Here is a 14438-nt window from a genome sequence, read left to right as displayed (position 1 = left end):
AAGTAACTGTCTACCAAGAATGCAAAGTGTGGCCATCATTTTATGATACTAGTTTTCTATAAAAGGTATTGATGTTGCAACAGCTGGAATCATTACTTTGAAGACTATACTTTGAAAGGACCTTGGTTGTATAGATCCTATTTTTAAAATTGGTCTCAGTGTTTCATAATCAGTTTTATATCTATTTTAGCAATATTTTTATGTCTAAATTTTCACTTTACCTGAAAGGCAGAGAGAGAGAGAGATGTTCTCTCTGTGGTTACCCCCCAGATGCCTGTCAGCTGGGTCAGCCATGCTGGGCCAGGCTAAAATCGGGAGCCTGGAACGCCATCCAGGTCTCCCACCTGGGTGGCAAGGGTGAAAGTAATTAAGCCATCCTCTTGCCTGCCAGGGTGCATACAGCAGGAAGCTGTATCAGAAGTGGGGCCAGGACTTGAACCCAGGGACTCAGATATGGGATCCCAGGCAGCACCCAACTGCTGAGGCATTCACCCCAGCAACAGCTTTCTTGGCTGCCATTTTGAAATGGCAGAACAGAATTTAACTCCTGAAAGACAAAGAACGCCATCGTTGATATTTATTTTATTCAGTGCCTAATTTAAAATCAGCTGTAACTGCTGCAGGATTCATTAGTATAATACTAATTAGTTTTGAAATTAAACAGACATGGGTCCCAGTTCTCACCTCCAGTTTCTTTACCTATGTAAACTAAAGAGGGTAAACCTGTTGTCTGGAGCTCTCGGGTAAGCCGGGCGTAATGAAAGCACTTTTCTTTTTTCTTTCTTTCTTTTTTTTTTTTTTTTTTTTTTTTTTTTGACAGGCAGAGTTAGAAAGGTCTTCCTTTTCCGTTGGTTCACCCCCGAAATGGCCGCTACGGCCGTCGCGCTGTGCTGATCCAAAGCCAGGGGCCAGGGGCCTCCTCCTGGTCTCCCATGCGGGTGCAGGGCCCAAGCACTTGGACCATCCTCCACTGCCAATGAAAGCACTTTTCCCGTGGGGTAGCTGAGGCCCAAGTGAGGTCATGGCTGTGGACCTGAGCACAGTGCCTATCAGGTGTAGGCATTGGGAGGAAGCCTCAACAGCCTCCAGGCTGGGTCAGCCCTGAACATTCACACCTGGGGGAGCGGGCAGAAGACCCGGAACAGGCCTGCGTCATAAAAGGGAGTCTCACACGTGAGGCTGTTGGACCGGCTCTGCGGAACGCCGTGCTGCTGGAGCTCCTGGCGGGTCTTTCCCAGTCTCCCCAGAGGGCTGCTCAGAACTGCTCCGGAGGAGACGGCCCTGGGTTGGAAGAGGCGGCCCCTGCCCAGGTAAGCTGTGTTTCATGTGTGAGCAGCAGACAGAGACTTCAGTCCCAAGCATAAAAGCAGGCGTGTGGGGCCGGGATTGTGGCGCTGTTGATGCCCCAGCTGCTTCACTTCTGATCCAGCTCCCTGCTGATGGCCTGGAAAAAGCAGCAGAGGATGGCCCAGGTGTTTGGGCCCCTGCACCCACATGAGAGACCTGGAAGAAACTCCTGGCTCCTGACTTCTGCCTGGCCCATAACTTGCTGTGTGGCTACCTGGGATGTAAACCAGCAGATGGGAAGATACCCCCTTCTCTCTCGTCCTCTCCCTCCCCTCTCCCTCTCTCTCTCTGCCCTCCCCTCCCCCTCTCTGCCCTCTCTTTGCATACCCCTCTTTCTTCCCCTCCCTCCTCTCTCTGTAACTCTTTCAAAATCTTTTTTTTAAAAAAAGGCATGTGCAGTAAGAGGTTCTTGGAGTCCCCTAACGCGATGGAGGTGGAGCTTGAACAAGAGAATGGCACTGCATGCCATCAGGTTGTATTTTTGAGTGACTTATTTTGAGTGACTTAGTGATCTGGAGCCAAGTCCCCATGTTTATGAATTAGTTACTCCAGGTGAGGGGGCAGTAGCAGGATTGCCCTCGGGGTTGAAACTAATGGAAGCCTCTCTTGGCTCATCACCCAGCAGCTGGAGGATGCCATGGCTGACCTAGAGGTTGGCTTGTCAGAGTGGAGCCCCTCCCACAGCAGCGTGGGGGCGGGGCAGCCTTGGAAGTGCTGAGACTGTGTGGCCCCGTTCCTGCCCCCATGCTCATTGGACTGTCCTAGAAGAAGCTGGAGCCTGGGTTTGGCAAGTGGATCTGGGGAGGGGAAACCTGCTCCCTCGTCCTCCACAGCCCCACAACTCGGGCCAAGGGGCGGAGGGGGCCCTGGCACCCGGCCTGGGCAGGAAGGTGTTGTTGAAACCGAGTGTTTTATGGGAGGCTGTTTGCGCCCCTGTGCCTCCATCTGGAGCCTTGTGAAGGCTTGGCTGTGCTTGCGGGAATGGAGGTGGGTGCCAGAGCCCTCTCGCCCCCATGGGAGCGGGGGTAAGGGTGCAGGCTGTCCCTCCACCACATCTGTTTGTGGTAGGAACAAGGAAGGTGGAGTGGGAATCCGCTGTGCATCCCCCAAAGCACACCTGGCAGGGCGCTCCCTACCCTGGGAGCGGAAGGTGCCCCGGCTCTTAGAAGCGATGCTCCACCGTGGCTCCTGCCAAGAGCTGGCCCAAGAAGGGAATTAATAGGGCTTGACTTTTTTTTTTCTCTTGTGTCTGTCTTTTCTCATTAAGTCTCCTGTGTGCACTGGGGGTTGTCCAGTTTATAGCACCCCTTTATTAAATCAGTTAATCCCAAATGCCCTGAGGTCAGAGAAAGGACAGAAGGTTGTGTTCCCGCCTTGGCAGCCCTGCCCCTCCCCCCGACTGTGCGGCCCAGGGTCCCCGATCACCAGCTGGAATCCCCTGTCTTGGCTGGCTGAGGTTGGCCGGTCCCAGGGAGAAGAGGGGCAGTCACTCCGGACAGGTCTTAAGGCCACAGCCGCAGGGGCTCAACATTACCGTGTTGCACTCGGGCTGGAAGCGCTCGGAAGCAGGATGGCTCTGGAAGGGGCTGCCTTCGGGAGGAACAGCAGCTCCTTGGGAGCTGGGAAGTGAGACAGGCACAGCCTGTGCCAGACCCCAGCAAGGGGCCAGCGGACGAGGTGGCACAGAAGGCGCCTCTGGGCTTTGAGCCCCACGGCGACCGCCACCGCAGCCGTTCTGTGAGGCCCTGGAGGGCGTGGCCAGTGTTGAGCATGACAGGCAGGCTGGCGCGCAAGGCCGCTGTTGCCTGTCTGAGCAGAGGGAATCTGAACGGGCTTTGAAATCACATGTAGATGCAGCCAGGTCAGTCGGGGGGGCTGTGTGCCTCTGGTGGGAGAGAATATCATTAGGGCGCAGCACACAATTAGGTGGCTCACTGAGTTCAAGTTCTGAGACAATGACTACCTACTCAATCCACTGTGACTAAGAAATGGGAGAGATGGTGTGTGACAGTGACCACCGTGTGTGTGCAATTCTTATTACATCTGGCAGATACATTAACTTCTACCACATAGTTAATGGAGATCAAATCTTTAATTTCCCTGGTAACATCTCAAACTACTATAGGTTAAGAAAAATATTTGATAAACACATCAGTGTAGAAGGCCCCATAAAACCCAGATTCTGCCCTTGTTGTTGGCACACTTCCTTGATCTTGAGTGCAACAGATTGGTTGGCCCTGATTGGAAACAGCTTCCTTGGGCAGGAAAAATGTGTTCATATGTTCTGTGGCATCAGGAAATACTAAAATATATGTTTTTTTACACTGGGCAAAGAAAAGGCTTGGCCTCTAAAAAATTAGAGATCAATTCAAGGGGCTGTTCTGTGATTCGCTGCCTCCTGTCTGTGGGGTGTCTCTTGCTTGCCCTGACTATACCTCTGCACAGACCCACGCTGTCATAGCCCAGGAAGCAGTGAGCAGTGTCTAGCAGTGGGAGGAGTGGGTTTCATCCAGCTCTGGCCGGCACACAACCTGGGCTTCTCCCAGTCTGCCACCTTCTTCCTGATAGAGAAACCTGTTTTGTTCTTAGTTCAAGTTCCCATTCAGAGAGAAGGTTGCTTGTCACTCTAACAAATGCAGACAGTAAACAATCTGACAGAACCAGTTTGCTAGTGTGTGATTAGTTGAGCATACCGCATTGGCAAGCGCTCAGTAAGAATCTATTGAATAAGTGCATTGATTTCCTCCCCACCCCAAGCATTTTATTTCTGGTTGATATAATCATACATATGTATTCAGAAGGCATAATTTTTTTTTTTTGACAGGCAGAGTGGATAGTGAGAGAGAGAGACAGAGAGAAAGGTCTTTCTTTTTGCCATTGGTTCACCCTCCAATGGCCGCTGCAGCCGGCGCGTTGCACTGATCCGAAACCAGGAGCCAGGTGCTTCTCCTGGTCTCCCATGCGGGTGCAGGGCCCAAGCACTTGGGCCATCCTCCACTGCCTTCCCGGGCCATAGCAGAGAGCTGGTCTGGAAGAGGGGCAACCGGGACAGAATCCGGCGCCCCAACCGGGACTAGAACCCGGTGTGCCGGCGCCGCAAGGCGGAGGATTAGCCTGTTAAGCCACGGCGCCGGCTCCAGAAGGCATAATGTTATATTTTGATACATGTGTACATCAGGTGATAGTCAAATTGGAAGAATCGGCGTATCTGTCATCTCAAACATTTCCCGTCTCATTGTGTGAGAAGAATATAAAACATAAAACAAACCCCTTGCTAGCTATGTGGAACTGCATGTAGTATCATTAGCTATAGGCCTCCTGTGTGTAGAGCACCAGACTGTACCACTGTGCCCATCTATTACCCTTTCCCCATCCCCCTTGCCCTTCGCCCCCTCCCTCCTGCCATCTGGCAAACCGCTGTTCTAGTCAACTTCTAGGCGGTCAGCGTTTTTGGAGCCCACACATGAGATCCTGCAGTATTTGCTTTTCTGTGTCGGGCTTATTTCACCCAGCAAAATGCTCTCTAGGTTCATCCGTGTTGTTGTAAATGATGCGATTTCAACACTTATGTCTGAATGGTATTCCTTTATGTATATAGACTACACTGTGCTTGTCCATTCCTCTGTGGGTAGACACTTGGGTGCACTTGCTATCTTGGCTACTGTGAATGGTGTGACAGTGAACTCGGTCTCAGATGTCTCTTCAGCAGGCTGATCCTGTTCCCTTAGCATCTGTGTGCCAGTGACAGGCTTGCTGCTCCATAGTGTTGCTTGCTCCATGGCTCTATTTTGAAATTTTTAAAAGGATGTTAAACAATTTTATGTGAACAAGTTTGGCAACCTATGTGAAGTGCATATACTTCTTCAAAAACACAAATTCAGAAAACTGGCATGGAAAAAATGAATGTTTTTAAAAGATTTATTTATTGGGGCCAGCACTATGGCATAGTGAGCTGTGCCTCCACCTGCAGCGCCGGCATCCCATATGGGAGCCGGTTCATGTCCTGGCTGCTTCTTTTCTGTTCCAGCTCTCTGCTTATGGCTTGGGAAAGCGGTGGAAGATGACACAAGTGCTTGGGCCCCTGAACCTGTGTGGGAAACCTGGAAGAAGCTCATGGCTTCAGATCAGCTCAGCTCTGGCCATTGTGGCCATTTGGGGAGTGAACCAGTGGAAGGAAGTCCTCTCTGTCTCTCCCTCCCTGTCTTTAACTGTGCCTCTCAAATAATTTTTTAAAGATTTTATTTTGAAAGAGTTAGAGGGAGAGACAGAGAGGTCTTCCATCCTCTGGTTCACGCCCCGGCTGGCTGCAACAGCCAGTGCTAGGCCAGGCCAAAGCCAGGAGCTTCATCCGGGTTTCCTATGTGGGTGGCAGGGGGTGGGCACTTCAGCCATCTTCCACTGCTTTTCACAGGCCATTAGCAGGGGGCTGGGTCAATGTGGAGCAGCCAGGACACAAACTGGTACCCATATGGAATGCCAGCATCACAGACAGTGGCTATACTCATTATGTCACAATGCCAGCCCCCAAAATGAAAATTTTGAATAACCATGAAATACTTGGTCATTTTAAAAATCTTCCCTCGAAGGTAACTAAAGACTTAAATAGTTCTACTGTGAATTCTACCTAATATTTACCTAAGGAGTATAGCACAACAATATGCTCTTTTAGAAAATAGAGAAGCATTGAATGCCTTTCAGCTCATCTTAAAGAGACGAGCATAACTCTGATAATAAAACCTAATGACTACAAGAAAAAAATTATACAACTTAGTCTTAATCCAGGTAAAAAAAAAAAAAAACCCTTTACTAAATATGACAAATCCAATCCAGAAAAAAATGAAAAAATAAAATATGGATCACTCCATTTTTTTCTTCTGCTTTGTGTGCTGCTCCACTGTTGGGATTTGTGCCTTGAGTGTATTCTTACTGCTGGTTATCAGTTCTAAAGGAGGCCTCCTTCCAGCGTGTCCTGTAGGGCCCTCTGGTGCTGATGCATTCCTTGTCATGGAACATCTTCCATTCTGAAGAACAGCTTCGCTCGTGTAGTCGTCTAGGCTGGCAGCTCTTTCAGCACTTGGCTGCATCCCGTTCTCTCCTGGCCTGTGAGGCTTCAAGTGAGCAGTCTGCTGTGGGTTCCTTTATAAGTGATCTGATGCAATTCTTTTGCTGATTTTAGAGTTTCTCTCTCTCTCTCTCTCATCATTTTCATTATAATATGCCTTAGAAAGGAATTTCTGATCAAATCTGCTAGGGACCCTTTGCGCCTCCTGGACCCGGATGCCTATATCTTTGCCAAGGTTTGGAAAGTATTCAGTAACTACCATGTCATTAAACAGGTTCTCTAGACACTTCCCTTCTCTTTCAGGAGTGCTCATAATGCAAATGTTTGCTTGCTTAATGGTGTCCCGTAAGTCTCAAAGGGCTTTTTTTTTTTTTTTCCTTTTGTCTGGGTTATTTCAAAAGACCTGTCTTCAAGCTTGGAAATTCTTTCTTCTTTGTTTGCTCAGGTCTTCTGAAGCTCCCAACTGTATTTTCACTTGCACTTAGCAAGTTCTCCAGCTCCAGGATTTCTTCCTTTTTAAAGATAGAGTTAAAATTTATTTACATTGAAAAGCAGAGCAACAAAGGGAGACTGACATATCTTCTATTGCTGGATCACTCCCCAAATGGTCACAATGGCTGCTGCTGGGTCAGACCAAAACCAGGAGCCAAGAACTCCATTGTGGTCTCCCACCTGGTGGCAGGGCCCAAGCACTTGTGACATCCTCTACCATTTTCCCAGGTGCATTAGCAGGAAGCTGGGTTGGAAGCAGGCAGGACTGAAACTGGTGCTGAGATACGGAATGCTGGCATCACAAGCAGTGGCTTAACTTGCTGGACCACAAGGCTGGCCCCTAGCTCCAAGCTTTCTCACTGGTTCTCTTTTATGACCTTTCTCTCTTTACTGAATTTATTAGTGTTGTGAATCATCTTGGGGTTTGTTTTTGTTTTTGTTTTTTTCTTAGATTTTGTTTGAGAGGTAGAATTAGAGAGGGAGAGACAGAGGTCTTCCTTTCACTGGTTCACTCCCCAAAAGGCCACAACAGCCAGAGCTGGGCTGACTAGAAGCCAAGAGCTTTTTCTGGGTCTCCCATGTGGGTACGGGGGCCCAAGCACTTGGGCCATTTTCTACTTTCCCAGGCCATAGCAGAGAGCTGGATCAGAAGAGGAGCAGTCGGGACATGAACTGGCGCCCATATGGGATGCCGGCACTGCAGGTGGAGGCTTGGCCTACTACGCCACAGCACCGGTCCTGGAGTCATCTTCTCAATGTCATTGGATTGACTGCATTCTCTTGTATCTCAGTAAATTTCCTTAAAATTGTCATTTTGAATTGTTAGGCAATTTATCTATTTTCATTTCTTTGTGTTCTGTTGCTAAGGAGTTAGCTTCCTCGTGTTTCTTGTGTCCCTGTGGTAGTTTTTGGTCATTTGCTTCTCCCAATCGCATAGGGTGGCTTTCACCGTGGGAGGCCTGCTGGCATGTGGCCTGGCATGTTGGCTGGATGTGCTGTGTTGACTTTGGTGCCAGGTGGGCACACAAGTGTAGTGACCATGTGGCTTCCTCAGTGGAGGCGGTGTTGGTGACATGACGGGGTCTCGGTGGCCAAGGGGCTTGTGGGATTGCACCAGCAGTTGGGATGCAGCTCATTAGCAGGGGCAGGCTCACTGGCCGTGCTGTGTGGGATGTACCTGGCTGCAGGGGGTCGTGCCCATCAGTTTGAGGGTCAGAGGAGTTTGGGGCCACCCCTGTGGGCCCAGGTGGATGTGTACCTGGTAAGGGGGCAGGAAGCCTATTGGTGTCTGCAATTTCACGGAATCCCCGGGGGCTGACCTGCTCAGGGAAGTCTACCTCGCTGGGGCCCAGGGTGGTTGGGCAAGACCAAGTGTCTGCTTGCCGGGGCCTCTGCTGACAATGGGCCGAGCCTCTGAGAACAGGTTGCTCAGGTGCCTCTCGGGGCCCTGGGGGGCGGGGGAGGCTGCCCCCTCTGCTTCCTGGGGGCCTCGGTGAGCCCAGCTGCTAAGGAAAGGCCACCCGCCTTTCCAGGGCTGTTCGACTGCTGCCCTGGGGCTCTGCAGGTGCAACTGCACTCAGAGTTGTCCAGTGCTTCTCAGGGCTAAGCCTGGGGGGGGGGGGGGACTTGGCTACATCCAGGACAGCAGGATGGCGGGTGGGGCTGCCCAACTGTTTTCTGGGGGCCCTGGGAGGTGTGGGTTTCATCACCACTGTACAGCCAGAGCCTGGCTGGGGTCTTTCTCGGGGGCAGTGCAGTGGTATGGTAACCCTTGAGTTCTTCAAACCATGGGGCCCCAGAGTTCTTTGGCAGTAAATGCGTCGGCTGTCTGGTGTGAGTGGGGGCTGTGGGGGCCTCTGCTTACCCTCTTCCAGCCGAGCAAAGTCCCTGCTGCCTCAGGGCTGATCCTGAGGAGTGGCTGGGGCTGTGTGCTTGGCTCCCCTCTTCATGAGGCCACCACGCACCCCTCTGCTGCCGGCCCCCCTCCCACCGGGCTGCTCGGGGAGTCTGCCCCTTGGCTAACGGAGTCCCGGAGGCCCTTCCCAGCCTTGGTTTTCATGGTGGTGGGCCTGGCCTAGGGCCTGGGCCGATTCCCCGTCCTGAACCCAAGCAGGAGGCATGTGGAGCTGGGAGAGGGGTTTCCTTCCTGCCTTCCTCGGCACATTTCCTGGCGTTATGCTAAAGCCAGACACTGTGGGCTCCCACGTGGCTTCCCCAGCTTTTGTACAGGAAGATGGTGGGTGAGTGGCTGTTCACGTGGGTGTCTCCTGGGTGAGGACCTTAGCTGACACCTGGTTCCGTATTCCACCCCCCTGCTGATTGCTTCTCAATACCAGTAGACCGTGACACAGAGCACAGTGATAACCTGCAGCCCTGTTCAATGAAGGAGAGTAAGGGAACTCTGGTTTTCACTCCTCAGGTCTTAACTATGAGCTGCTAGCTTGATTCATGCGCATGATGCTTATTCTAAAGAGCTGTCCTCAGCACGCCCTCCCCTCCTCCATGCCTCCTCAGCTACTCTGGCCTGCAGAATAAGGTGGCAGAAGTTTAGAAAGTTAGCAGCTTCTAGAATGGTGTCTGGTCACTGAGCCCCAGGATCTGAATAAGTGGTGTCTAGAATGACATGCTTCCGTTAGGCTTCGGATGCTCAACTCTGGGCCACTTCCACAGCCTCTGTACAAAGGTGGTGCAGATCTCCACCTGTGTCCTGAGCAGGGCGGTCCCCACAGCAGCGCTGTCCCTCCCAGATGCCGGGTGGGAGGTGGCGTAGTGAACGGAGTTGGCTAAGCAACCACTGTGTCTCGGGTTTCACCTTTGCCTCCCCTTCCTTACAAGGAAACCCACGCAGACATCTTGTTTTGCTCATGGGCCCTTCCTTGGAGGTAACTGCAGTGAAGGGATCAACCCTGCGACTTCGAACACCAGCAGTGGCTGGAGGACTGGCGCTCTGGCCGTGGCCCCATTGGTGTGTGTCTCCAGAGCAGCATGGGGAAACTTCTCTGCCAAGGGCTATCTAGGGGTGTGTGGATTTTTTTTTTTTTTTAAGTTTTATTTGAAAGGTAGAGTTGGAGGGAAAGACAGACCTTCCATCTGCTTATTCACTCCTTAAATGGCTGCAATGCCCAGAGCTGGGCCAGGCCGAAGCCAGGAGCTTCTTCTGGGTCTCCAACGTGGGTGCAGGGGCCCAAGGACTTGGCCCATCCTCTGCTGCTTTCCCAGGTGCATTAGCAGGGAGCTGGATCAGAAGTGGCAGCCAGGAATCAAACCAGGGTCCATATGGGATGCGGGTGTCACATAGTGGCTTATCACAATGCCGGCCCCATCTGGTTTTTTTTTTTTTGTTTGTTTTGTTTTTTTTTTAATTTGAAAGACAGAGAGAGAGGTAGAGACAGAGGTCTTTCATCTGCTGGTTCACTCCCCAGATTGCCACAACGGTCGGAGCTGCGCAGATCCAAAGCCAGGAGCTTCTTCCAGATCTCCCACGCGGGTGCAGGGGCCCAAGGACTTGGGCCATCTTCTGCTAGAAGACTAGCAGACTAGAACCGGCGCCCATATGGGATGCCGGCACTTCAGGCCAGGCTTTAACCTGCTGCACCACAGCGCCGGCCCCCCATCTGGGTATTTCTAACATCATTCACAGGTCACACCAATTATCAACTTGGACTAGCCCCTATCCATAGGGAATATTTTGGGTCCCACCTGCGGTCACCTTGGCCGGATCACGGATTTCAGGGGACTCTTAAGTGTCCTCAAACTATTGCCGAGTGGCCAAGAATGAGCACTGTGCAGTAAGATGGAAGTTATTTTGGGGGAAAGATATCCTATGAGAACTACCAAAAACCAGGAGTGGGGCCTGTTTGTGGACGCAGGCAAGGGCTCAGAGGGGCCTAACGACCCATTTCTGCTGACCCTGCTGACTCGCTTCTGGTGTATCATGAACTTAGAGGACGACCAGGAGAGAAGTCGAGTGGGCTTTGGAGCCTTGAGCAGGAGGTTTATTTCCCAGTACATCTGTTTCCTCAATGAGCAAATTTTAATTACCCTAAGATCTAGAAAAACACAATGTGTTGCTACACTTTGTAAAAGTTAATACTGCAGTGTCACTTCTACAGTTTTGTTGAATTTGCTAAATTCCAGCCATAGTCTTTTAACTACTTGGTTCATACATATCAAAATTCAGATAATTTTCAAATGAAGCTCTGGCTTGGCCTGAATATGAAACCTTTATAACAAGTAGGTCCTCTGAATACTTTTTTTTTTTCTGGTTCAAGTTTAGGACTAAATGAACAGAAATTGGAGAGGTTCCAGAGGACAGTAATGAAAATGATTAAAGGACTGATGATGAAAGGTTCAAGGAATTGGGATTACTTAGCCTGGAGAAGAGAAATCGGAGGGGTGATTTAATGGCAATCTTCAAGTGCAGTACATGGAGGGTTATTACAAGTATGGGAGCCAGCTGTTCCCCAGCTGCATTAAAGGTTGGAGAAAGAACTAGAATTTCAGCAAGAGAGCTTTAAGTTAGACTAGCAATATCGGTGGTTCTCAAAGTAGCAGGGAAAACCACTGTGGAAGATCATGAGATAGACACTTTAAACATACAGGTTTTACCAAGTGAAATACTAAGTTACATATTAATACAACAAAAATTTAAGGTAAACTGTGGATTACACACTCAGGATTGGGGACTTGGGGCTGGTGCTGTGATGTAGCGGATCAAGCCATGGCCTGCAAAACTGCCATCCCATATGGGTACCTTTCAAGTTCTGGCTGCTCCACTTCCGATCCAGCTCCCTGCTAATACACCTGGGGAAGCAGCAGCAGATGGGGCCCCTGCTCCCATGTGGGAAACCTGGAAGAAGCCCTGGCTCCTGGCTTCAGCCTGGCGCAGCTCTGGTCATTGGAGCCATTTGGAGAACCAGTAGATGGAAGATCTCTTGCTGTCTCTACTTCTGCCTTTCAAATAAATCTTTTATTTAAAAAAACAAAATTGGGAACATACATGTTAACTCTGGAAGGCTGGGTGGGAGTTCCCCACTGGAACCCATACTCTGAGGAGCCCAGCTTGGGAACCAGCATGCTACAGAGAGCGAGAAGGTGGCTGCACACACGGCAGTGGCAGTGACCACGGCAACCAACAGCCGCGGCACGCAAGGGTGGCGAGCTGCTCTGGCAGCAGGAGCCTCACGCCGTCTAACCTGGTGACTCCTGTCCTTTGCCCCTATTCCGTACCTGCACCTGGAAGGGAAGGCGGCCCCCGCCATGCAGGTGCATCTGAGGACAGCGTGCTCGGGGGACACGGAAGGCGCCCCGGCCGCCTGTGGCTCTGGTTCACTGCCGACTCCGGACAACCAGGAATGCCTCTCATGAAAGGACACCTTTTTTTTTTTTTTTTTTCCAAATGTTTTATTACAAAGCTTCTTTTAAAAAATGCTCAGCACGTTAACTCAAACTGGAATGACAAACGTTAGATGACAGTTTGGGGCAAAGGCTGTGCCTTGCTATTTAAAAAAAAAAAAAATGGGTACATCAATGTTTGTTTTAACAACTGGCATAAAATCCCACTAATTGGCTAATAAAAACAGATACAAATACAGAACATTTAAAGTAATAACAATTCAAGTGCTGGGCTTTTTACAATAAGGGAGTGAGAAGGAAAAGAAATGAAAATTCACTGCAGACAGCCCTGCTCAAAGTATCTGTTAACCACTAAAAACAACATCGGAAGGAAAATGAAATAGGACTGCCAATCGCTCCTGGTGGTGTGGATGTGGCCACTGCATTTGTTTAGCTCTGAACACCTGACAACAGAGGCCACTGTGCATCAGGGGCAGGTCAGAGAGGAGCTGGCAGAGTCTGGAAAAGCACTCTCTCAGAATGAGGCTGCTTTTCATTGCTTTACTTCAAAATTTTCCAGACCTTTGAATTTTTTAAAGCTCATAGCCAGCAAAATATACAACAAAACCAAAAACTAAAAAGTGTAAGTTAAAAAAAATTCAAGTTTAAAAAAAAAAGCAAACATAAGATTGATCCTTTTTGCACTGTTAAATAAAAGCTTTAGGAAAGGAAGAGAAAGGAAAATGAAGACAGGAACGAAGAGGGAACTCTTCCTCAAATCCCTCCACTGGCGACGCCGGCGGGTGTGCCGGCTGCTGGCTCCAGTTGCGCGTGGCAGGCAAACACAGCCGAGCTACTGTCCTTGCCAAAAGGTTACAGGTGTGGACGCAAAACGCTCTGGGAAGTGCACGCAGAGGTGAGGGGAGAGAAGCTGCTCGGCTGACCCAGGGCCTGCTAGCGTCTCATGTGCTAATTTCCTTGAACAAAACCGTTTTATGCTTTCTTGTGGATCTGGGCTCTTGCAGTAGACAGTGGGGGCGGGCGGAGGGGGAGTTGGCAGTGATTGTCTGTATGGATCGGAGTCTCCAGCAGTGACCTCAGGGTGAGGTTGGTGTCAAATGCTCCTTTGGGGTCGACTGGGCAAGCCGTGGAGACAGTCTGGGTTTTCAACAAGCTTCCATTTCCAGAAGAGGTCCTGGGGTCGCTGCCTTGGCTTTGCACGTGGGGAATGAGCTTCGTTTTCCACCTCAAGAAGGAACAAATGAAATGTTGTTAATAGGAATTTGCCACAGGCCTTTACGTAGACCGTAACCTGTATTGAACACAGCACGTCTCAGCACCTCTGCACTCGATCAATCCATTTTTCGGATTTGGTGACGGCTAAAACAGATTGTGCTACGGTATCCACAAATCCTCAGACGTTATCTCGGGGTGAGGATCGTGTATTGACTTTACGTTTTTACTCTGGCTCCATGAATGCGTACGTACAGAGTTCTGATGTGAGATGTACTTCATACTTTGGGTCATCATAAAAACAAAACAGCAATGCCAAAAATATCCCCCCCCTCCCCCCCGGACAAATAAACAGCAAGCATGTCTAAAGAACACCAGTAGCCAATGGTGGTGACAGGGTAGCAATAGCCAGGGCCAGGCTTGGGATTCTCAAGGGCCTGGTGGATTCGGGCCACTGTGGGGAGCCATTGTATGGTTCTACACAGCATTAACTCACTAAACACCAGCAGCATACTACTGGCTCCTGTAAGGACAAACCCAGCCTGACCTGGCCACTCATGTCCCCAGGCCCTAGGACGCGGGCCACTCTGGGTTTACTGACGCCCTGACAATTCTCAAGATCCTCTGTTCTCCCCCTCAAGCCCAGCATCTCTAATGTTAGCCTGGGAATATACTCAGCAAGTATTTTAAAGCAACTGGTGCTGGGTATTGGTGATGATTTTCATTGAGGAGAAATCCCAAATGCTCCAAGCTTTAACACTGAGGCTGTGGGAAGTGGTCACAAAGAATTCCACGTTGTAACGAGATGAGACAAAGACACAAGGGAAGTAAAGGCAGGGTGAAGGTCCAGGCTGCCCCCCCCCCCCCCCCGCCGCGAGCTCAGCTGAGCAGCGCTGTGTTCCTCCCCAGCCTCCCGTGAATCCTAACGCATGTGCTCGAGACTGACATCCTTGTTACACATTCCCTTTTA

General features: G+C 50.3%; 1 protein-coding gene across 4 annotated transcripts in view; it reads right to left on the bottom strand.

Moving 5' to 3' along the window:
* Positions 1-12936: 12936 nt before the first annotated feature.
* LEF1 (lymphoid enhancer binding factor 1) overlaps positions 12937-14438 on the bottom strand; it is a 137520-nt gene continuing 136018 nt past the window's right edge. For 2 of the 4 annotated variants that reach the window (XM_062199125.1, XM_062199127.1), the window contains one exon: positions 12937-13481. In XM_062199125.1, the coding sequence (XP_062055109.1) occupies positions 13402-13481 (80 nt within the window). In that variant the 3' untranslated portion in view covers positions 12937-13401. The remainder of the gene's footprint in view (positions 13482-14438) is intronic. The other 2 variants (XM_062199126.1, XM_062199128.1) reach the window with 1 other exon arrangement.

The sequence above is a fragment of the Lepus europaeus genome, chromosome 8 (genome assembly GCF_033115175.1).
Source record: "Lepus europaeus isolate LE1 chromosome 8, mLepTim1.pri, whole genome shotgun sequence".
In the NCBI taxonomy this organism is placed as follows: domain Eukaryota; kingdom Metazoa; phylum Chordata; class Mammalia; order Lagomorpha; family Leporidae; genus Lepus; species Lepus europaeus.
Note: the sequence above shows the minus strand (reverse complement) of the source record. Positions and strands in the feature narration are given on the sequence as shown.